General features: G+C 39.9%; 1 protein-coding gene across 2 annotated transcripts in view; it reads right to left on the reverse strand.

Moving 5' to 3' along the window:
* Nucleotides 1–14,011, reverse strand: part of MAN1A1 (mannosidase alpha class 1A member 1) — a 147,273-nt gene extending 133,262 nt beyond the window's left edge. The window contains exons 1-2 of one of the 2 annotated variants that reach the window (XM_024551843.3): nucleotides 13,754–14,011; nucleotides 12,641–13,495 (exon numbers count right to left, since the gene is read on the reverse strand). In XM_024551843.3, the coding sequence (XP_024407611.2) occupies nucleotides 12,641–13,255 (615 nt within the window). In that variant the 5' untranslated portion in view covers nucleotides 13,256–13,495; nucleotides 13,754–14,011. Of the gene's footprint in view, nucleotides 1–12,640; nucleotides 13,496–13,707 lie in introns of both variants that reach the window. The other variant, XM_045188723.2, reaches the window with a different exon arrangement.
* Nucleotides 14,012–25,064: the final 11,053 nt, after the last annotated feature.

A 25,064-nucleotide genomic window follows, 5' to 3' on the forward strand; every position in this document is an offset into this window, starting at 1 on the left:
TCTGCACTTACCCTTCTTCCTGTGAGATGACGCAATGCCTACGGGAGGAGATAAAGTGAGGTGGACGTCACAGGGACTGCAACGCAGCCTTAGGCTCCTGCTGCCTGACCTTCTGACGCTCGGTGACTTAAACACAAGCACTGTCTGCAGGAAAAGTTGATCTGATAACCAGGATGGCTACTATGTGACAAATGGACAGGGAGCACCCGAGGGGGGATCCAAAAAACCAGAATTTATTTATAAAGCATTGTGTACTTATTCTTACATATTTAAACTTCAGTCACCTTCAAAGTAACTCTCCAGTTGATGCAATACACCTACTGAGACGTTATTTCCACTGCTCAAAAGAGATTTTTAAGTCATTGATTTGATGCCTTTTAGTAATTCTGCTGTCTTTTGGTTCACCTCTTCCACATCAGCAAAACATATCCCCTTGAGGACTTTTTTCATTTGGGAAACAAACAAAAATGTCTCTTGGAGCAATATCAGGTGAATAAGCAGGATGGGGCAAGGGGGTCATGCTGTTTTTGGTCAAAAACTGCTGAACACTCAGCAGTGTGGTATAGGCAGGTGCGCTCATAAATCACCCATCATGAAATGGGCAAACACGTTGAAAGATCCTTCAAAAAAATTTAAACGCAGCCTCTCACAACAATGCCAGTTGGTGCACCGATACAGATAGGTTCCTAGAACACTCACCTAGTGGGGGAAGCCTGTCCCCTAAAAATAATTCCTGTTTGGCGGGGGGGTCACACCTCATATACAGTGTGAAGACTCTGGACAAAGGGAAGACTCACATCTCATGCAGGACAGTGGAAATTTCACCTCACTCCTCAGAAGAGCACATAATTTAAAACTTATACATTGTTTATTTCTAAAAATTTCATTTAATATTTTCAGAGCATGGTTGACCATATGTAACTGAAAACACTGAAAGCAAAGCTATGGATAAGGGTGGACTACTATACTTGAAAAACAAAATGCTAGTATAAATATAAAGTGGACTAACTTTTGAATGAAACAGAGCTTTTATATTCAAGTAAGTGTGGACCTTAAGAAACGTCACAAGTATTTACAATTACTTCAGCAATATTACATCTGCTCAAAAGATATTTTAGGGACCACCTTCGCAGCCAGTTTACAAGTCACATTTGACTAATATGAGTATAAAAACTCAGGTGCCCCTCAAAATACAATGGCTTGTGGGCCGTGACGATAGGTAGAAGGGGCGCTAAAGATGAGTGGATACCTCTTTTGGATTCTGTGATTGTATAAAGGTGGGGGGTCGGCACACTTAACCTGGGTAACTCCATGCGGTATATTTGTTTTAAAAAGCGTATTCCCTCAACAAGTATTTACTGGGTCATATTATGGGCAAGGCCCAGGGTTAGCTGACTTGGGGGTGAATAAGCGGAAAGCTCTTTCTCCTGCTCAACATTGTAGTCTGGAACAGATTCATGGCTATGAATAGCCAATGTCACAGGGATTCTGTACTCTTGGAGTAAGAGAAAACAGCAGTACGTCTACCCTATGCTACAGTTTTATCTTATCAGTCACGGAACACTTAATTAATCATCATTTTTATTCACCCTAACTGTTAAAGCAGCTTTCAACAGTAGTTAATAAATCATCTTCATTTTTTATGCTCCTCATATTGCTCCCCCCACTTTTGTTTTTTAAAGCTACTGAGTTCTTCATCACACACTCTAAGCTAAGTAACCCCTAGGAGGATTAAATAATGAAGACTAACCGAAATGCCTAATAGGAGTGACTGCATACAAAGTATTAACACTTGCCAATTATAAAATATACTTTTTTAACTATGTAAAATTCCTTTTACACTTATGAAGAATGCCTTATAAAATTGCTGACTTTGGCTAATAACTCCTGAAAATGCAATGTGAACTGTTTGAGGCATTTCTCACTCTTCGATGAGACCCTGCAGTAGACATTCTACACTGCTAGCTGACTACAAAAATACCAGCATCTTAAAGAACGGCATCCTCAATATTCTACAATTACTATCATCTCAAACCACAATGTATAAAAATAATATAGTACATTTATGTCAATCGTTATTCACCATGTTAATGTAGTCTCAAAGCCAAATTTAAACAGTTCTGGCGTTTGACAGACTTGTATGAACTAACCAAGATCAGGCTGTAAATGTATTTTGAAATGTTCAGCTCTTCACTATCTTTAAAAAGCAGGACCAAAAAAACATGTTGTTAGAAGGAATTAGCAAAAAAACATTAAATCAAATCAAAAAGTAAGACCAAACTTCCTAACAAATCATGCTTTTCTTTTACTCTAAACTAAAATACCTTAGATAAAATGCACATTTACCCTATTTAAAAAAGAAAAACTAAAGACCTCTAACATATTTCTAAAAGATTAGTCTACCCCTTCAAACATAAAGATGTATACAGTTATTGCTAGGAAGTCTTATGAATTACTTCCTTTTGGTTAATTTTCCTCTTTAAGAATTCAGCTTTGTAAGACTTGCCGTTCTCTGGTATCACTCAAATCACTTCTGAGATTCTATCTGGACTATTTTTGATCTTCAACTATAATCTGAAAATAACAGAAAACCATTCTGATGAGTTCAAAAAATAGAAAGATCCCTCTCTTCTTCCCCAGATCTCCAGAGATACCACAGCTTCCTCAAATATCTGAGGCAAAAACCCAACTGTAACTTAACAATGAAGCTGAGCCAATGGGAGCTCAGCCTTTGTAAAATGGGTTATCCCAAAGTGTTTTCAGTAGTCTTCCTCTATCTGTGGTTTCAGTTACCCAAAGTCAACTGTGGTTCAAAACTTATTACATGGAGAATTCCTGAAATAAACAATTCATAACTCTTAAATTGTGTGCTGTTCTCAGTAGTGTGATAAAAATGATAAAATGTCTCACCTGCTCTGCTCCTGGTGGGAATCATCCATTTGTCCAGGGTATGGACGCCGCACACGCTCCAGAACCCCGCCCTTACTCACTTAGTAGCCCTCCAGGTTCTTAGATCAACTTCTACCGTACTGCAGTGCTTGTGTTCAAGTAACCCTTATTTTATTTAATAATGGCCCCAAAGCTCAAGAGTGGTGATGCTGGCAATTGGGCTAATGCCAAAGAGGAACCTTTTAACTTAAAGAAAGTATAGTGCTTTCTTCAAGTTAAAAGGTACACACGTCTAAGAAAAGAGCCATCAATGAGATGGAGTTCGCTATTATCCATGGTTTCAGGCATCCACTGGGGGGGTCTTTAACGTATCCCTGTGGATAAGGGGCAACTACTGCACTCCTATCAATAAAGACTACTTTTTATCCTCGGTATCAACCCAGGCAAAAAGCAAATTTTGTTTAGTTTTTTTAAAATGAAATGCTCTCTATTGCTTTTCAGGACTTTGCTTCTTTTTAGAGTTCATGTCCTACTGCCACAGTAGATCAAACTTTGATGATACCCTACCCAACAGGCCTCTCAGCTCTGCCTTCTTCCCAGTCCCGCTCCTTTAAAAACGTCCTTGTTCTATACAACTCACAATAAGGAAATGCAGCTAGTCAACCAAAATGAGAGAAAATGTTTCTCAAAGGCGAATTACATATACAAAATACTGTTTCCAACACTTAGGAAATTAATAAAGATTCAACAGACTACATTCATTATATTACAGGTGGAAGTATAAATTGTTTTTGGAAAGTAATTTCTCAAAATGTACTATGACCCTTTGACCCATTCATTTCCCCTTTTAGGAATTTAAAGGGAAGTCCTACTTATGGGGTGGTAGCAATGAAAAATGAGGTGGAAACTTCATAGACAAGGGTATTGTCTCAGCATTTTTTATAAAAACAAAAAACTGGAAATAACCTAATTGTTCAGGTCCAAGGGAATGGTTAAAAAGCTAGGATGCTTTTTTCCCATATATTATACCATTGCATAATGACACTTTAAAAGAAAATGACACACAGACACACACACACATTGTGTGGTCACAACTGTGGAAAGAAATAATCTATATGCTGGGGTGGGTTGTAGTGTCGACATTACTTGCGATTGAGTGACAGAACCATGAAGGATGTTTTTGCTTTTTTCTACTCTTGCGTACTTTTAAAATGTTCTTTCCTAGGCAAGCCTTAGTTCATAATGAAATTACACAATGAAAGGTGTTTACTTCTACAAACATATTCTCGCCCTTGCTAAGACAAATCTCAAAGTTTACCAATTTTTGCCGGGCAACTTCAGTGATACACTCTCAACAGCAGTCTTTAAGAAGCAATACATCAGTGGCCCTAGGGAGGCCCTGATGGTAAAACTTCAGGGAGCTGGGAATGAGATTTTGAGCCTGAGCAGGCACTCCCCTGCTGCTTTAATCATTCCACCTTTTCTTTTGCCTTTTGCCCCGACAAACAGAGGCACAGTGAGGAAACAGCCCTGTTTGTGTTCAGTAGTTCTAGCACATAATCTTATTTAGTTAACGGGAACTAGGGTCCGACAGTCCAGTCGTGTCCCAGACCTCCGCTCAGGAAAGCTGGACATTGCTACCGCCAGTGTGGGCTACGAGCCCCCGCCTTCTACCTTTTGACTCTCTTGTCCCTTAGGAATCAAGTGTTCTTTGTGGGACTTTGAAAAGCCCATTCAATGAGAAGGATCTGGCACATAAGGAGATTTCAGCTCAAGGTCTCTGGATGACCTGAGTTCCTGTCTCAAATAGGGTCATTCACAGCCTGTGTACATCAGTGATTGCCACGCCCTTTTCCATCAGCTGCTGGCCTGGGCAAAGAGCCACCCATACCAGTGCCGCAAGGAAGACTCAGTGTGCGGCTTGCTGTGGTATTACAGCACCGCTTGAAGAACTGGGCGTCCTTCAGAAGGTTTTCAGCCCCTCACACTAAGAACTGGAGGCAGGATAGTAATGTAACGGGAGACCCACATATAAATACATGGAAAACTGCAAATGAAAGCTCATATAATGTAGCCTAAGTGTCACTGTATTTAGAGCAAGAGTGATCAGAAAGTGTGAAGAAAATCAAGGACTGGGCCTCTGATAAGCTTAAGAGCCAGTGATACAAATAAACTGGCAGAAAAAAGGAAGTGAGGGATGTACTCTAGTCACAAAAGTCAAGTAACTACAAAGGACACCTACCTGTGCTTTTAAATTTTATTATCTCTGTTGCAAATTTTCTGTAGGACTGAGGGGTTCTAAAGTACCTAAAACAACTGCTGGAGTATCCCAAGCAGAACAGAGCGCTGGGACTTCTAAATGCGCTTACACCTAAATCTTATTAAGTTTTCTTTCAAGCACCAAATGATCACAGAAGTCTTTATCAGGACTCAGTGGGGGTGGGGCAGGGCTGCTACATTCTCCAGAGCAAAGGGATTAGCCAGTATTGCTTTCTCGGGTAATTCCTCACCCAGCCAAGATCTCCCCTTAGGATAGTCTTCAATGCAGGCCTACCACTCAGGGCTGAGCAGGAGCCACTAGAGTGGAGATACCATACATAGGCTTGGCAAGGCCTGGGCACTAAGAGGCAGTTCCCACCTCCATCCCTAGAGCACTGGGGGAACCTCAGGGTGTCACAGCTGGTGGACCCTGTTTCTCACACATAAAGTAGGTACTGGTCTTCCGTCTCTGAGGTCCTTCTGGGCCTGAAACCCAAGTAAATCTAAATTCAAAGCTCTCAAAAAAAAAAAAGGCCAAAATCTTTGAGTTATAAAGTAGGACTGATTTATATGACTTTTGACTACCAAGTGACAGATTGAGCTGTGATTATAGAACTGATCATAATTATATAAATTTTTGCCAAGTCTAAAATAATTTTCTTCTCACTTCTTAAAAATATTCCTCCAAAGACAAAACAGGTTCAAATGCACTCTACTCAATCTTTCTCTCTATTTTGGGGGCCAATTTCCATGCTTAAGGAGGTCACTCAAGAACTGGGATTGCTGCGAAAAGATGGTGCTTTAGGAAAAGCACATGAGACTGTGAGAAAGAGACAAATAATTCTTTAACATACATTTTAAAGTACAGAAGCTGAAGAAGTATGTAATTTTAAAAACACCTAAGGTTTTTTGGAATTTGTCAGAAATCTGAGAAAATCAGAGTTGACAGTATCACAATAAAATTATGGCTGTTTGGAAAGATCATCTTAATCTCTTTAAAGAATCAAATTTATTTGAACTGTTTTTGGTAACTTTTGGAAACTTCATTACCCACTTCTATGATTTATTAAACAGTATATGAAACAATGTAATCTTGGCTTGATGGCTTTAGGTAGTGACTAATAACAGTAACGATAGCAAGTAGCATTTATTATATAAATGCTACTCATATAAATGCTACTCATTTTGTGCCTGACACCATTCTAAGTGCTTTGAGTGGTGAGTCACATTTAAGCCTTTTGATCCAAAAAAGCAGGTACTATGATTATCCCCTTTATACAAATGACAAAACTGAAGCTCTAAAAGATTAAAAAACTTCCTTAAGGTTACAAGCCTTGTAAATGAAAGAGGTCAAATTCACACCCAGTACATGTGACTTCAGAACCATCCCTTCTTACCACCTTGTTGCTCCAAATGGATGGAGCAGGGAAAGGTGAAGGCATCACAGAATCTCCAGAACCTATTTGGGTGAAGAGAACAGTGTGTTCCTGGAATGAACAGCCTACAGACTGGTATAATTTTTAAATGTAGGACTACTTTTTAAAAACTAAAGTCCTTCATGTTAACTGTCAACTCCTCTGTTACACGCAGTGCAATGTCAAAAAGAGTGTGTACAAAGATGTGGTACATACACACACACAATGGCCGGTTATTCACCAATAAAAAACAATGAAATCTTGCTATCTGTGACAATATGAATGGATATAGAGGGTATTATGTTAAATGAAATAAATCAGAGAAGGGCAAATACTTAATGAGTTCACTTACATGTGGAATCTAAAAAACAAAACAAATGAACAAACAAAGGAAAACCAAAACAACTCAGATACAGAGAACAAACTGATGGTCGCCAGATGGGAGGAGAGGTGAGGAGACGGCTGAAAAGGATGAGGAGCATTAAGACATGCGAAGTACCAGTTTTAGAGAAAGTCACAGGGATGTGATGTACAGCACAGAGAACACAGTCAATAACATCGTAATAACTAGGTGTGGTGACAGATGGGTTCTGGACTTACCATGGTGATTACTTCGTTAGGTTTATAAATGCCTAATCACCATGTCATACAACTAAAAGTAATATATATTGTGTGTTAACCATAATTTAAAAATAAATTAAAAAATAAAACTCTTTTACATAGTTTGAAAGAGTCCCCACATTGAAACAACCTTCTTCTCTAGGCCACCTCTCCTCTCTTCTTTTCTCCCTTCCCTTTTTCTTCCTTACCTCTCAGTGTAAAGAATGCCCAAGTGGATGATTACAAATACCTCTGCTTCCTGCAGGCATTTTTATAAAGAGAAAAAAAATGTCTATCAAACTTTCCCTGGGAAGCTTTAGAAAGATTAAATCTTCTAAATCATGCCATTAGTAAGATTTAAAAAAAAAAATTACTATAGGTAACGTAACTGAACTAATATGAGGGCAAATTTACAATTCTGAAGATTATACTGTATGTGATTTGTACTCAGTCTACATTAGGGTCTGCACATAATTAATAAGGACAATCGATTTATACACTCTTTTGGCATTTTATTTAGGAGGCAAGCTGTGACAGGACAGTGAGCAACACTCACCAATGATGGGGCTTCCATTCTCAAGTCAGCTCTACTATTAACTGGCAACACGATTTCCAGAATGTTTCTGCCTCAGTGGTCTCTACTGTAAAGTGAACAAACTGAACTATCTCTAAGGCCTCATCCAGACACAATACTTGACTCAGAGCATATGTTTACTTTTAAAAACCAGAGGGTTACAATTTTTTATGGCATATTGTTAGTAACAAATATTAATTTGCAGAGTTTGTGTAAAGGACCTTTAAACAGATTTAGAGCTGAGAGGTTGGGGGGGAAGGGGTCAGAGACAGTTCAATTACATACTTAACCACTAAACAAGGCACAAGGCTAAGAACACTGAGGGAGAAGTCAAGACTTAATTTTCCCAAAGAAAGGATTTCATCCTTAAGCTATCAAACACTGGTTTTTCCTTCATCATTTTTGTCTACTTACGGGAAAGGCATTTCACAGTATCTCTGGAGCTCAGAGGATGGCTGCATCTATTCTGACCAACTGTAACTCATCTTTGACAAACATACACTTTAATGGTTTTGCAGGTTATAAAGAATCTAAAAGGCTGCAGATTCTCTGCCGGGCTATACGGTATAAGCCAGCCCCAGGGCAGTTTTGATCTGCCTATGTACAGGCATACCTCATCTTATTGCATTTTGCTTTATTACACTTCACAGATGCTGCTTTTGTTTGTTTGTTTGTTTAACAACTGAAAGCAAGACCTTTCACCAGAAAAAAGATTACAACTCACTGTATGGCAATACCCATTTTATTGCCATGGTCTGGAACCTAACCAGTGACACTTCTGACGTATACAAGTAAACTTAGGCCTCATCACTCACACAGACCTGTAGGCACTCCTCCCCTCTGACCTTGAGACACATGCTTTAAACTCTCTTACACAAAAAATCTGCACTACCATGAACTATGTAATAATTTAGTGCAAATATGTAAGTTCTCCACTGAATTCTCACAGATTCAGATCTCATACAAAGGTACTTTTTATACATGTGAAATACTAGGATAAATTTCTCCAGATGGCTTACTTTATTAGCTCACATAAGAAATGCAGATGCGTTAACTCAAAAATGCATTCTTTTAACCTCTTTTCATACCCTTAACTAGGTTCTAAGTCCTAAATATAGCTTCTTTATATGAATCTTAAGTTACCTGATAAGAGGAAGACAATATTCCTCTCAAATCATCAATAGCTTACAGAAAATTAAACTGAACATAATTGATTATCCATTCACAATCTTTTCTTGCTTTTTTCTATTAATGTTCAATAGTTGGCATCTACCCCAGTACTTACACTGTTGAGATCTGAATTTATTCATCTATTTGTTAAAGAGAGAAACCTTTACAAACTCTCCATGATGTACCTGTTCTGGGAAAAGTCCTGGGAATGGGGCTATCTTGCATTTGTCCATATTTAGTGGGTGTGTTTTAGAGCAGGACGAGCCAAACGGGCAAGGTAACAACCCAAGGGTATTTAATAAGCTCCTTCAGAGTCAGGTCTTCAAACTGTGGCTTTTATCATTTTCCAAAAATTATCTTCTATACTAGAACTACCCATACAAATAAACTGGAAAGTTAAGTTTCAAAATAAAAGTGTGTTGTTTTAATCTGCCAAGGTAGAATATTCCTATGTCTGATCTTTAATAAAAGGATTAATTGTCAATAGTTAACATAAATTATAGACTCAAGAAGAACCTAAGGCTGGTGTAAGGTATAAAAATATATTTTAACTATCAGCCATCAATATTAAAATTTCTTTTAAACTTATGATTATATAAATTGGTCTGTAATAAAAAACTAAAGCCTGTTTTGAGAAACCCAGACAGGCAAACAGTGACCCCAGAGCTGATAGGTCCTAAAGCCTTACCTGACAGACCCCAAACTGCCTAATCACCCCTAAACCCCCACTACATTTAGATGGGTGGGGAATCCCCCCCCCAAAACCAAGCTTCCTAATTTAAAAAAAAGTTGGGGTAGAATGGGAAGTTGACTATTTTTTTTTTAATTCCACGGTGCTATTTTAAATTCTGTGCTTCATTATTCTAACACTGCTTTTAAAGCTAAGAACTTGAGTACAATTTTTTAAAGATCAAACTAATGAAAATATGTTGTATATATATAAATTCCAGGGACATTTCAGAGTTAATTTATTCACAAAGTTATCATGGGGGGTGTGCTAATTTCAAAAAGTTTTACATCAAGATTTAACATCCAGCAAATAAGTACTGGAAAGCAGGCGCTGCCTTTTCGTGAAGTGAGCTAGACAACATCCTATTTGAAATTACAGACTGTCTCCTCTAGGCACAAATGTGTTAAAAATTTACCACAGTAGCAGTAACACAAACTGTACTGGCAATATAAAAATAGTATTGGCTATCTTTAAATAAACAAATTTACAAAATAAAAGACTGGTTCAGAAATTATAGTCTAAGCTCCCAACATATTAGATTGCCTATATTTTTTAATTTTACTATAAAACTATTAGTACATTCTGGCGTGATAGAGAACCTAAGTATATAAAGAGAACTATAAAATATAGGTATGATAAAGAGCAAAACAAGGCAAAGATCCATGAAGATCCATTGGTCCATGACAAGGAATCCATGGTGGTGCCTGAAACTGAATCTAAATGTGTACAATTAAAGTCCAGTGCCCTATTCATAATGAGTAACCACTCCTTCCTCTTGAAAAATGAGCATTTACAGCCCAGTTTTAGACTAGCATGACATTTTTTTTTCGGTTTACCAAGGAACACATCTGCCTGAACTAATCTGATGAAAACCCATAGTCCATTCCTCCCCTTTAGACTTTGACTAAATACTAAAGCTAATTATGTTGGCCTTTTTTTTTTTTTTTAATTCTCACAACATGGAATTTAAAGAGCATGTTTAGTTCTACCACTTTATGCAAGACTGGACAATTTCAAAACATCTAGGTGCTAAGATATTGGCACCACATGGACACAAGGCGACATAAATTTCCTTTACACGGTTAAGACCTTTTGATTTAGAGACACAGATAACATGAATCTAATAGGAACATATATGCACAACTGTTACTATACTGTTCCGAATTGACTGCTGTTGTCCCACTGCTTTTGCTGTAAATGCACTTGTAATTACTATTAGTCAGTACCAATAGTATTTTAACATCCATGCATCTTTAGTATTTAGAATAATTTCCAAGGACAACAATGAGCTGCAGTAACTGGCAGCTCAAAGGAATTTAGCAGCATGAGATGTGTGAATCACACTGCTTCAAACTTAAGGGAAATAAACATAAGCAGATACAGATTTGGAGTTAATTTACCTACGGGTTTTGACGGGATATTTTTAAGGAGGCTGGGACGAAGACAGGAGGGAGATGGTTGGTGAGAAGTAGAGCTTTTCCCACCTTCATGGATTGGGAGCCCTGACAGAATTTCATGGGGAAGGAAAACTGCTAGACAGAAGTTGTCAGGGGAGTAAAATGCATTCGCCCAAGTTCAGGTTTCTATGCCTGAGGGAGGGTCTCAAAGCAGAAAGGCTGATGGGCTATGGAAGGAAGCTATGTGTACAGGAGGGATGAAAGCAAACTACCTAGAGTCAACTGAAAGGGACCCAAATCCACTCTAACTTGCTCAATTACAGATTAACAAAATTCATCTGGTTTTACAGCAAAGTCACAAATCTTAGACAATCGAGCTGCCTCCATTCTGCAGCCACTCACGCTAAATACCTCTTCAGCACCTCAAAATTCAGTTTACTGCCTGAAAATGGGGGGATCAGGAAGCTTCCTCTCTTGATTACCCACCAAATGTCAAAACACAAAGTTTATTTTCAGAAATTCTGAAATTTTATAAAATGACAAAAACATGTCTTCCCTTCATAATGTAGGTTAGCAATCTGAATCAAGATTTGAGATGAAGTGCTTTTAATACTGTCCCTACAGCTCTTGGGCTGTGTAAAACTCCAGGCTGCTATAATTTTACACAGGAGAATAGCTGGGGAGAGAGAAGTGTCCACATGCCCAGTGACAGGTGACCAGGAAGAAGTCAGGTTTTAAGTCATGGCTCAGTCAGTAACAGGTTCTGGGCTCTGGGACCTTCCAAGTTCACTTTTAAAATGAGGGTCTAACATTATGTTAAGGTCCCCTTCAGCTTTAAGGCGGTCGCGATCTAGGCACGTGGTGCCAGTTCTACGCGAAAGTAACAAGAAGGGAATTATGAAAGCCTTATCAAAGTGCGTGTTCGTCTGCGATGGAGCCTGTCATCACTGCGCTGCTGTGGAGGCGAACCTGTTGCATCACCCGAGATACTTCTTTTCTGACTACACTAGAAATGCAAGAGGCAGTAGGTTTGGCTTTTTCAACTTTTCTTTTTTTTGAAGTAAACAACAGCGTGCCCCCTATGATAGCAAGTTCTCAAGTTTCACCTTTGTAGTCTGTAAGCACACACAGGACGCCGCCTGGCAGAATGGGGTCACGAGACTGAACGCTGGGGTGCACTCACTTGCTGTCAGAACCTTTTTACAAGGAGTGACTGATGCTCAGCGTTTACACCCAGCTTCATTCCAAAGCCACGTCCAAGTCTTACAGTGGCTGTTTGGGACCTTCACCGTCTGTGTTCTCAGGGACAATTAACAGTATCAGCCAGTGAAAGAAAAGGTCTGCACGCCACCTGCCATGTGGCTTATGCTCACCCAAGCATGTAAGTTAGAAGCAACGGGATTTAACCTCAGGTGGTAACTGGCCATATCTACTATGTAAATGAAAAAGGGAAACGAAAGCGCCTTTGGCACTACACCTGGTGCAGGTGGTAAACCTCCATGTACCCCCTACACTGTAGTGTTACAGTATTAAGAGTTTCAAAGGTTTGCCGTTTCTCCCTTTAAAATCGGCGGGTCGGGAGGGATTTCTAGCACGGTGCACTCACCTCTTTGATCTTTGCCCTCTTCTCGCAGATGGTGGCGTCGGCTGGTGCCCGGCCAACCGCCCCAATGGGGGGCACGAAATCCACCGGGGGCAACCTCTTTAACACCTCCTTGTCACGCAGCTGGTCCTGGGCCACCTTCTCCTTCTCTAGCAGGATGTCTCTTTGGATCTCCTCGGGCAGCTTCTGCAGGGTCTCCTTGGCTTCCCTGAGAGCCCGCTCGTGGTTTTCGCGGATCCTGGCCAAGTTGTCTTCCAGGGCGGCCTCAGGGTCCCCGGGAGCTCCCTCTTCGCCGCGCCAGGCTCGCCCTACTGCTGCGGTGTCCTCAGCGCGCCCCCCGGGCCCAGGCTTGTGGTCAGCGGCCGACTGCAGGGCGGGGCTGGAGTGGAACAGGACCCCGCTGAGCAGCTTGGAGGAGTCGGGCAGGAAGAAGATCGCCCCGAAGCAGAGTGTGATGAAGGCGCTGAACACCAGCAGCAACACGAACTTCTCGGTCAGGCGGAAGGCGGAGGGGCCTGACCCCTTCCTGCCCACGCCGCCGAGACCCCCGCCCAGGCCGCCGCCCAGCCCGCCGCCGGCGGGGCTGCTGAAGAGAGGCAACAGGCCCCCCACCGGCATCGCCGTCCCGGCCGACGGGCTGCCCGCTGTCCAGTGGCCCTGCGCCCCACCGCTCAGCAGCCAAACTTCGCCACAGCCCGGCGTCAGCGGCTGCGGGTTTGGGTCCTGCGCATCCAGGCCGCCCGAACCCCTGGGCTGGGCTGCAGGTATCCCGCGGGCTAACAACTCCCCTCTGGGTCTTCTTCCTGGAGTGGCTCCTTCGGCAAACAAGCAAGCGCGGCAGACAGCTGGCTGCAGCCCCTGCGGGGAGAGAAACAGTAAAATGTTGCAATTACGATGATGGTGATAAAGTTTCCAGCGGGTCTCCGCCCTCCGACCTCTGCGCTAGCCTCCAGGACAGCTCTCCCAGCTCTGGAGTCAGGAGCCGCGCTCCGGGCACCGCCCTCCAGTCCACTCTTTGGACTTGGGGTGAAGTTTTCGGGTCCGGGGGGTGCGGGGAGTCCCGCGCACACCTGGGGCAGGGCCGCGTGCGGGCACCTCCCGGAGAGAGTAGCGCACCTGGGGGCGGGAGGAAAGCCGCGTGGGTCGGGGACCCGTCAACTTCGCCCTCTTCCCATCTCGGACCGGGACTAGTTGCCTCTGCTTCTCAGGCGGTGGCTGCGCCTGCAGCCCTGCAGCCTTGCAGCCCGGCAGCCCCGCAGCCGCAGTCGCCGCTCGGATAGGTGAGCGCGCTGACCCGCGGGCGAACGGTAGCGAGCGGGACTGCACGCTGCCTGCCGCTGCCGCCCTGCGAGCACTAACACCACTGCCGGTCTCCCCGCGGTCGGAAACGGGGGCGGTGACGCTGCCGGAGAGTGACGGCGCGGCTGGGCCAATCACGCCCCGCTCAGGGTCCCTCGGGGGCGGGGCCGCAGCGAGGAGGGGGCCGAGCGGGGCGGGGAGTTTACGGGAAGCGCAGCCTCCCGGGGGCCCGGCTGGGGGTGGGGAGGGCGCAAGTCCTGGAGGCGAGAAGCAGGCTGCCGCGGTGCTGGTGCTGGGGAAGGCGGTCTTGCTCGAGGCAGAGGTCCAGGGCGCTAGGCGGCGGGAGGGGCTCGAGGTAGAGGAGTTTATCTGGCCCCGGCCTCCGGCTCCGGGCTCGAGGTGGTGGCGGTTCACGAGTCGTTGCTCAGAGGACGCGTGCAGGGCCATGTGCGGGTGGTCCCGAGGGGGCTCCGGGAAGGGCAGCGTCTCCAGGAGAATCACCACGCAGTGGCTTGTAAGGAAGCGCGTCTTTTCAACAGTTACCCTCTTTTTACCCAAGGCGGGGGTTCCACCGATGCCCCGTAGCAGTTAAACCCCAAAAGTCCCAGGGTGAGGAGCTGTGATCCGGAGCCTCGAGCAGCCTGATCTAACATCGTTAGAGACCCAGGGTTTTGTGGTTGCTTAAGATTCTTCCTATGCATCCTTTCCCCCTTTACCAAAAAAAAAAAAAAAAAAAAAGGCGTGTGCCTCCCCCACCCACTCCCACTTTCAAATTCATTTACCTCATAGAAGTTGTCACATTTTCCATTTAAAGAAGACAGTTTTATGTTGCCAGAGCTTCAAGTAATAAATTTGAACACTGTGTTGAAATTAAGGCTTGGATTTGACTAATTCCATGGAACTAAGAACTTGGTCCAAAAGACATTGTTTTTAAGACAGTATTATTTTCCAAAATGTGTTCGTAATTCCCCTGTTGCTCTGCAAATAAAGAGTTATCAGAGAGGAAAAAGTTGACTGACTTCCCATTTCTGAAAGCTAGTTTGTAGAGGCTTTATCTCCCCGCCCCCTCCTTTGGAAACGTGATTTTAGCTGTTTCTGCTTGTCTTAAAACGGAGGAAACAGCTGGCGCCTTTCAGGAAAGTGCCAACAATACAGTTGTTTTCAGGTGTTAGACTGTTTGAGAAAATATAAAAGTAAATAAAAAAATCTTTACTTCAGTTTTTATTTTAGTATTCATTGCAACCATCATTATTTGTTGTATATTTGTTTTGTGTGAATTGAGTCATACATCCAAAGTTTCTGTTGATGGAAAATTATTGTTTGATAAAACCAACTTTCTGGCTTGATTATTTTGATAACTGTTATGAAATTCTATGCCCAGAAGAGTGCAGCATACCCAAGCAGGGTAAGTTTAGGAGGACTGAAAAAGAAAACAATGGGTTTTTTTTTTGTTAAAAAAAGATGGAATGATAATTTTTGTTTCAAAGTTGTGGATAGGTTGAAAAGTTTGAATCACTGTGAGATAATACTGTTTTCAATAACAGCCTTAATATTGAGTTAGCGTTGATAGATAGATAACAGATCATGATTAGAGTTAATTACCCTAGAAATCAATCTCTTTCAGAATAATTTATTATTCCACTCTTATGTTTTAAGAATGGAATTGTTTCTTATAGCCAAAAAATATTTAGACACCTTGATTTAAAATTAATACTACTAAGTATTCTCAGAAAGCAAAAAGATCTACTTATAGGTGCATGTTAAATGGTGGGGAAAGGAGGCTATAAAACTAACTTTCTTTCTGGCACTCTTTAATGGTGATACCAAACCAGTTTGGACATTTAAACTACCACCTATAGTGGAAACATTCAAAATTTAACATATGGACTTACGGATGATTTTATTTTCCTTAAAAACTCTAAATTTGATTTCTCTTTATTGTGTTTGAATAGTTTAAAGTGACTGATGTGTTTATTTCTGTTGATCTTTATGTAGATTGCTTTTAAAAAACACCTGCATTTCTTATAAAACAGAGCCTCATGACGAGTAAAGCCTGCCTTTAATACTTTGTTAAACATGAAATTAGCATTGGTGGTTCATTATGGGATACGTATTAAAGGGTACCAGTCTGTTGTTAGGTAGGATGAGAAATATGTGGGAGCACTTGTATTTGGGATAGAACAAGTTTTGAAAAATCACAGAAAGTATTTGAAGAGACATACCAACTAAATTAATCATGTAAAACTCTTTAAAATAACCATGCAAAACCCTGAGTATTCATAGTAAGGGAGGAGTACAGAATGGTCAATAAATAAAAATATGCATTTTGAAGCAAAATCTGACACTTTGCCCTGATTTCAATACCATAAGCACGTCACATTCCACAGTGGGAAAAATAGTACTTTGTATCCTGAGACAAAGCAAAAATAAAGCTGATTTTGGTCCCCAAATAATAACCCTTGACTATTACTGTAAATCCAGACTCCCCTGTTATATATGCTTAAAGATCTGTCATGATTTTTGTGAATTCAATGATTGTGATAAAGTTGCTATTTTCTCATTATGAATAGTCAGTCTAATGTAAACTTAGCAACCTTAGTAATTGTGTGTGGTTTTTCTGTTTAAATATTTGCTGTGTTTTCTTATTTTACCTCCCAGTCCTGAAGTATGACTCCCTTGTACCTTTGGCAAGTTTGTTTGCAAACTTAATTCTTACTTTTTCCTTTTGCAATCCTTTTTGCCTCCGTATCTTTCCTTGCCAGTTTGTAAATTTTTGAGTTTCAAGATGAAATCTTTAGAATTAAGCAATTTTTTAAAACCTAGCTTAGGTTAGAGATATCCCTCATAAGTGTAAAGAAATCCCCAATTTATTTGGCAGCTCTGTTTTGAAAATTATATTTAACAAAGAGTAGATTTAACTTTTATATTAACATGCCTAAAATTAAATATAATAATAATTATAAAAGGGTTACAGAGAGAAAGGGATGTCATTTTTATGAAAACTGGCACATGGATAGTTTTAGAAATGTAAGTTCTCAAAATTAAAGTGTGAAATTATTTCTTAGTATGAAGTTCCTAGAAGGTACTAGTTGGAAGTTTACAAAAGAATCCATTTGAGAATTTTTATTTTATGATTTAAAAATAAAAAAAATCTAATAAAAGCAATTAATTTAACACAGATGTAATAATTAACTACTGATATTCTCTACCAAATTAGATTTCTGTTAAAATCTTCCTATAGCCAATTCTCTAATTGTCTTCAAATTCTAGGTCTGAATAGGTTTTTGCTTTTATTAGGAAAAAAAACCCCAAAATGTACTATGCAAAAAAAAAAAGTTCGTTGTGAACATTCATCTTGATATTTCAATACTTCAGTGGACAACTCTAAACTTTATATAAAGTTTATTATGATGGGAATTAACAAAAGTTTTAAAATAAACTATCAATAGTGTTTGTGATCATATGAGAGGCTATAGTCATATCTCTCGTTCTCTCCTCCCCTCCCCAATTTGCTTGGGAACTGCCTAAGCAGCATATTATTATTTTAGCTCTCCAATCACTCCTGTGCGCTTGTGTACGTGTATGTGTGTTGCTGGCGGGGGAGGAGAGCGAATAAGAGGCGAAATTAATGAGGTCTCTCTGTCTCTGCATGCTCCTGTTGAAAGCTCTGTTCTTGTTTTGAACACTCATTTCATAAATATTGGCCGTTCCCAACATAAAAACAGTGTGTCCCACAAAGTATTTGTGCATTGGCTCTCTGGAACTTTCAGATCGTTTCTCTCCATAGAAACAAAGTTGTAAATGGTGCTTTGGGTTGCAAGTCTGTTATACTAAGATTTAAGACCCTGGGGAAGAATAAAATGTTGGGAAAAAAAATACTGTTCCAATGCTACTAATCAAAGTATCATTAAATTAGAAGGTGTTTTATTTATATCAAATGTTGGAGCCTGAGGACAAACAGATTTATTTGGAAGAAGAGGATATATAATGATTGTTTCGGAAAATTCTAAACCAACTTTCAAGGTCAGGAAGGTTCATGGAAGTTCTCAGGTACGGCTTCCCCTCACTAAGTAGAGCTTCCTTTTGGTTTCAAGTATATTACTAGTCCTACTCTTATGGTGTTTTTGTTTTGTTTTGTTTTGTTCTTATTTGATTAAAAAAGGGACCAAAACCAATAAGCACAGAGAGAGGTTTTCCTGAGGTAACTGGGCAAGGGTTTGAACAAGAGTCATTTATCGTAGAGGACGTGCATGTCCTTGGCTGTGTGACCATGGGTCATGAGTCACCTATCTGCTGAATCTCTCATTCTACATCTGTAACATTTCTGTGGCTCTCAGATTAAATGATATAACTAATGTGTCTGGCACAATAGGCATTCAATAAATTGCAATCAATGCAATTTCTCCCCTCCCCTGAAAAGGGAATTAATGTCAGAAGTCTTGAAATAACAGTTTCTCTGGGATTCTTGTAAGGAAGAACCAGAAAAGGGTGGCAGAGAAAAAAAAATTGGATTAGATATTCTTTATGTGGTTGTCACTTTTCAATTTCTGTCCTCTATTTAAATAATATGCACTGGATAAGGATTGGGGGCAACAGCTGCAGGTTTAAGAGGGGCTCTTTCCCTATTCTTTACATAAGCTGGACCCCAAAATTTACCAACTAACCAACTTTATGGTACCTAAAGCCTTGAGAAAATGTGAATGATGGCAAATTTTCAATGTGAAAAGAAGGATGTTATTGCTCAGCGCTTGAAGAATCAGGAAACCAAGGATTAGGTAGAGAAAAGCTGGGCAGAGATTGCCAACAACATTTTTTATGAACCATATATGTAAAATATTTGAATTTTAGGACTTGAGGAGAATATACTCTTTCAACTGAGTGGAAACTAAAGGAAAAACTTTCTTTCGATGGCCAAAGAGATACAATTTTTGTTTTTAGTTTTTAATTTGCTAGGTACAGTTTTTAAAAGTCTTTTTCTTTTCAAATATATTTTTTCTCCTTTCCCTGTCCCATAAAAGATCATATGTTTTCCCAGAAAAACCAAACAAACTCAGAAAAAGAAAAATTATGATACATTATTCTGCCCAATTGAAAAACTTTTATGAAATAAAGTGAAATGAAACCACATGTGCGTGTTCCTATTTTGGAGAAACTATCCCCAGCTATGGCACGACAGCACTTGGCTTCCCAAGTTCATTGCAAAATAAGTGTGCTGTCTGCACTGCATGTTCAGTCTTTCACATTGTCCTTCAGGGCATACCTTTGCTTTAGCTCTGGGGCTCTGTAAATGGATAGGAATTCACCTGGGGTTCTCTGTCCACTGAACTTGTTTTTCAAGTTGAGGCAGGGCATTCTCTTGCAATATATAGATTCATTTAGGAGCTAAGGTAAAACCAGATCTGTGCTGCCGTTAGTGCTGAATGTGTGAATAATAGTCTATTTTCATTTTTTTTTGTTATAATTAATTCAGGTCTTCACTATGGGAATTAGAGGGACCTGCTGAAATTAACATAGGAAACAGAGGGGAAGAATTCCAAACCAGTGACCCATGTATCTATTAGAATTAATGGTCTGGAACTGTCAGGCTCTCATATAGGGTTTCTGCAAATAACTGGGTTTAAAATGTGTTGAGTTTGAGATACTTAATCTGGCTCGTACATTATAAGCACTTTTGAGCATCCATTAACATTATTAGGTTCTCCAGTTTCTCCCAAATATTAAAAATGCATTCTACTATTACGATAATATCGTATGTTGAACAGTAACCATCAGGAAATGAAACCACCAAGTGCCAACAGTGCCATCGATTTTACATTTTTAATATCCAAATTCACATGTATCCCTATTAAGAAATTAATTGCAATATTCTTAAAAGTAGCCATTATAAAGTATTTATAGTTTACTTAAGTAACCCTAGAGTTCATTTCTTTTGTCCAATAGGTGTTTATAAGGTAGAATAAATTACTATAAGAAGAAAGGAAATGTAAATTTGTGAAACTTTTCAATTAACCAATAGACTATATTTAATGTGCCATTAAGTACATTTTATTAAGTGCTTAAAGTTTCAACATTTTTGTCTCCTTGAAAAAGTTTTAAATTAACATAACCTGCTGGTGGGGATATAAAACAGTACACTTGCTTTGGAAAAGAATCTGGCAGTTTTTTAAAAGGGTAAATATAGAGTTACCTTATGACCTAGTAATTCCAGTCCTAGATTTATACCCAAGAGAAATGAAAATGTTTGTGTATATAAAGATCTGTATGACTGTTCACAACACCATTGTTCATAATACGTAAGAGCATTGTTTATAACAGCCCAAGGAGAAAACAACAGAAATGTCCATCAACTGATGAAATGTGGTATAGCCATACAGTAGAATATAATTCAGAAAGAATAACAAAGTACTGACACATGCTACTACATACAACATTACATATAACATGGGTAAATCTTGATGATATTATGCTCACTTGAAGACTCCAGTCACACAAAACCACGCATGATATGGTTCCATTTATAGAAGTGTGTCAAATAGGTAAATCTACAGGGACGTTAAGTATACTAGTGATTGTTTTAGGCTGGCGTTCCTGGGGAATGGAGGGTCACCACTAAAGGCTATAAGGCTTCTTTTGGGGAGTGACGAAATGTTTAAAATTGATTGTGCTGATTGTTGCAGGGCCCTGTGAATACACTAAAAGCCATTGAATTGTACACTCTAAATGGGTGATTTTTGTAGTATGTGAATTATATTTAAATAAAGCTATTGCAAAAAGAATGTTTCCTTTCAAAATTGGTTAAAAGAAGCTTTCTCAAAAACCAAAAAATACTTTATGCAAACAACATAAAAATAACAAGATGAAGCTAATATTACACTAAATGGTGTTATTAAATATTTAAATTCATAAAGTAGTAAGTAGAGAGTAAAGTCAAGAAACATACTTAAGTTCACAGGGGAAAATGCTGCAATTTCTCAGTTTGAGAAACATTTTTATTGAGTAGTCAGATCAAGGGAATGTTTTACAGTTATGAATCACTCCTATACTCAACACTCTTTCATATTAAATAAAACATAGACAAGTAATATCATTCATATTTTTTGATGTGTGGAAAATTGCTATTAAATCAAGTGTGCCTCACAGCACTAGAGTGACCAAAACGTTTCCAGAACTTAACTTGCTCAGAGTAGGAATCTTAAACTAAGCAAAATGATGCAGGGGCGAGAGGGGGATTAGGAATCAGAAGATTTATTTTTGTAAAAAAACATTTTGAGAGACAGACAGGAAGTGATGGAGGGAGGAAGGAAAGAGAGAGGAGAGAGACAGACAGACAGACTGACTGACAAAGACATTGACCTGTTCCACTTATTTATTCATTGGTTGATTCTTGTATGTGCCCTGACAGGGGATCAAACTTACAACTTGGGTGCATAGGGATGATGCTCTAACCCACTGAGCTACCCAACCAGGGCCAAAGGACTTATTTTAAAAACCAGCTCTGATTTCTCTGGATAATTTAAACATTAAGCTTCACATTCTTCTTTTGTAAGAAAAAAAATGCTGACTCCTAATTGGAAGGATTGTTGTGAAAATAAAATTAGGTATTATATGTATATCAGAGAATGATCTACAACTATAAGGTATTATAACAGCTATCTATAATTTATAATAATGATTAACACTAATATTATTTAATAATAATAATTAAGCATTTGGAAAACCTAGCATCAGAATTTCAACACAATAATCATTGAGAAAACTAAAGGGATAATTTTCTTTGATTCTTCCTTTAGCTCTTTGTTTCTCAGTTTGTCTTTCTTCTCTATTTCTATGTATCATCTATCTATCTATCATTTATTGATCTTTCGAAACTCAAAAAGTTGAAATATTTTGAAAAATTTAATACTATTTTATTTTTTAAAGAAATCATGAGTACTTAATAGGACAAATCCAACTTATAGCAGAACCTATATCTAACTCTTCTATGTTCATTTCATCCCACCAAAACAGAAGCCATTCTCTTAACATATCTTCAATAAGTAATAAAAACAAGAACATCCTGAGACATTTTTTACATTTCTGCTTTTGTACAGTATGCGTAGTTCCATTAAACTTACATTTTCCCCTCTTTGACTGACTTTTACTTTTTGCACTGTTGTAGTTACATCTTATTACAAATGTAACATGTCTTTATTACAGAAATTTAGGAGATATGGACCAACAAAAACAAAAACAAAAAACCCTAGACTTTCAGTCAGGATGGAGGCATAGGCAAACATCGCTCACCTCCTCACACAACCACATCAAAATTGCAACTAAAATATAGAACAACCATCACTCAGAACCATCAGACATTGAGTTGAATGGATGTCTGACAACTACGGAATTAAAGAAAACACATCCATCAAGATGGTAGGAGAGGCAGAGACATGGAATGGGCTGGTCCCATATCCACAGGTGGTGGATAAAAATTCAGGAGGAGTATCTCAAGAATGAGAGGTCACAGCCTCAAACCAGGTCCCAACCCCAGGGTTCTAGTGCCAGGAAAATTAAGTCCCCATAACTTCTGGCTGTGAAAACCAGCAGAGATTGAGTCAGTGGAAGAAACTTCTGGACTCCTAAGCAGTTCCTCTTAAAGAACCTACACACAGACTTAATCAGACTCATTCCTTCTGAGCTCCAGCACCAGGTAGCAGCTTGAAAGGCACCTGTGGCATTCAGGGAGAAAGTGGAGTGTCTGGCATCAAGGCGAGAACTGGGGGACAGCCTTCTTCCCAACAGAAAGGCAGGCCATTGACCGTTTTTAGAACCCTCCTCCCACAGAGCCACAGAACTGGCAGTTGGGTGCCATATCTGAGACTCAATCACCCTGGATAAGATGGTTTGCCCTGCCCTGGAGATCCCCAGAGACTCTGTCCCACCCAACTTATGGGCCCACTCAGGCTGCTTTTCTATATAAATGGCTGGTCTTGGCTCATGCTTCACAACTTTCTAAATACTCTCAAACAAGCAACAGCCAGGCTAAGTGAGCCCACAGCCCCCATACCACTTGCTAAGGGGCCACAGGCCCAGCATTAGTGGCAGGCAGCCTAGATTCACAGCTTGGCTTCTTGTGGGAATCTCTGAGCCCAGCACAAATAGCAGCCATCTCATATTGCTTTATAGCTCAGGTAGGGTCTCCCTGGGCAAAACCCAGTTGGGGGCTGACCTTGGTCTGCACCACCCAAGAAACCCCATATCCTGTGCACCCGGTGGACAGCTACAGACCTCTTTGAAGCACTGCCACGCTGCACTGCATAGGTGATCCTCTACGGAGGGCAGAGGTTGGTGGTAAGTGGTCACAGCTGTTCCTTATAGCTGACTGGCTTGGGTAAATTCCTCCCATTGACCTACCAACAGCAATCAAGTCATCAAGTCTTAATTATGAGAGGAGGGTGTACTCAGCCCATGTGAAGGGAGCACCTTGAGTACCCAGCTTCAGTGATAGGTGAGGTTGTGCCATTGGACTCTATAAAACACACCTATTACATTAGGCCACGCTACCAAGACAGGGAGTCATAGCAGTTCTATCTAAGACATAGAAACAAACACAGGGAGGCTGCCCAAATGAGGAGACAAAAAAAATGGCCCAAATAAAAGAACAAATCAAAAATTCCAGAAAAAGAACTAAACAAAATGGAGATAAGCAACCTATCAGATGCACTGCTCAAAACACTAGTTATAAGGATGCTCAAGGATCTTAGTGAGGCCCTCAACAGCATAAAAAAGACACAGTCAGAAATGAAGGATACAGTAATTAAAATAAAGAACAACTTATAGGGAAACAACAGTAGAGTGGATGAAGCCAAGAATCAAATCAATGATTTGGGACATACGGAAGCAAAAAGCAACCAGTCAGAACAATAAGAAGAAAAAAGAATCCAAAAAAATGAGGATAGTGTAAGTAACCTCTGGGACAACTTCAGGCATTCCAATATTCACATCACAGGGGCGCCAGAAGGAGAAGAGAAAAAGTGATAAATTGGAAATCTATTTGAAAAAATAATGAAAGAAAACATCCTTAATTTGGTGAAGAAAATAGACACACAAGTCCAGGAAGCACAGAGAGTCCCAATTATGATGGATGCAAAGAGGTCCACTCCAAGACACATCATAATTAAAATACTAAAGGTTAAAGATAAAGAATGAATCTTAAAAGCAGCAACAGAAAAGCAGTTAGTTACCTACATGGGAGTTCCCATAAGACTGTCAGCTGATTTCTCAAAAGAAACTTTGCAGGCTAGAAGGGATTGGCAAGAAATAGTCAAAGTCATGAAAAGCAGGGACCTATAGCCAAGATTGCTCTACCCAGCAAAGCTATCATTTAGAGTCATAGGGAAGATAAAGATCTTCCCTGGCAAGAAAAAACTAAAGGAGTTCATCATCACCAAACCATCATTATATGAAATTTTAAAGGGACTTATTTATGGAAAAGAAGGTCAAAACTATGAACAATAAGAAGGCAATAAATACGTATCTATCAACAATTGAATCTAAAAAACAAACTAAGCAAACAAGAAGAAGAGAAACAGAATCATGGATACGGAGAGCATTTTTATAGTTGCCTGATAGGAGGGGGGTATGGGGGAATGGGTGAAGATGTCAGGGGATTAAGTACAAATAGATAGTTACAGAATAGCCATGGGGATGTAAAATACAGTATAGGAAATGAAGTAGCCAAAGAACTTATACACATGACCCATGGACATGAACAGTGGTATGAGGATTGCCTGAGGGAGTGGGCGGTGCTGGGTGGAAGGGAGCAAAGGGGCAAAATTGGGATCACCGTAAGAGCATAATCAATAAAATATTATTTAAAACATAAAAAACCCCCAAATTCTTACAACAATAATGCATTTGTACATATCTTGTAAAGTAGCACAGCTGTGCTTTCTTTCAATGTGTTCAGGAAACATTGTTTCTGTATTTACTTGCTTCTCCCTGTGTCACCATTAAAAATCTTATTGTGGTAACTGATATCTCTTTAAAAATTAACCTTGAAGATAAATGGGGATGTGTAATGCATTTGTTAAACCTCTAAACTTTCTCTTTTTTAAACATGGTAACAAATGGGAAATGAAAGGGACTTTAC

Source organism: Desmodus rotundus, chromosome 11 (genome assembly GCF_022682495.2).
Source record: "Desmodus rotundus isolate HL8 chromosome 11, HLdesRot8A.1, whole genome shotgun sequence".
In the NCBI taxonomy this organism is placed as follows: Eukaryota; Metazoa; Chordata; class Mammalia; order Chiroptera; family Phyllostomidae; genus Desmodus; species Desmodus rotundus.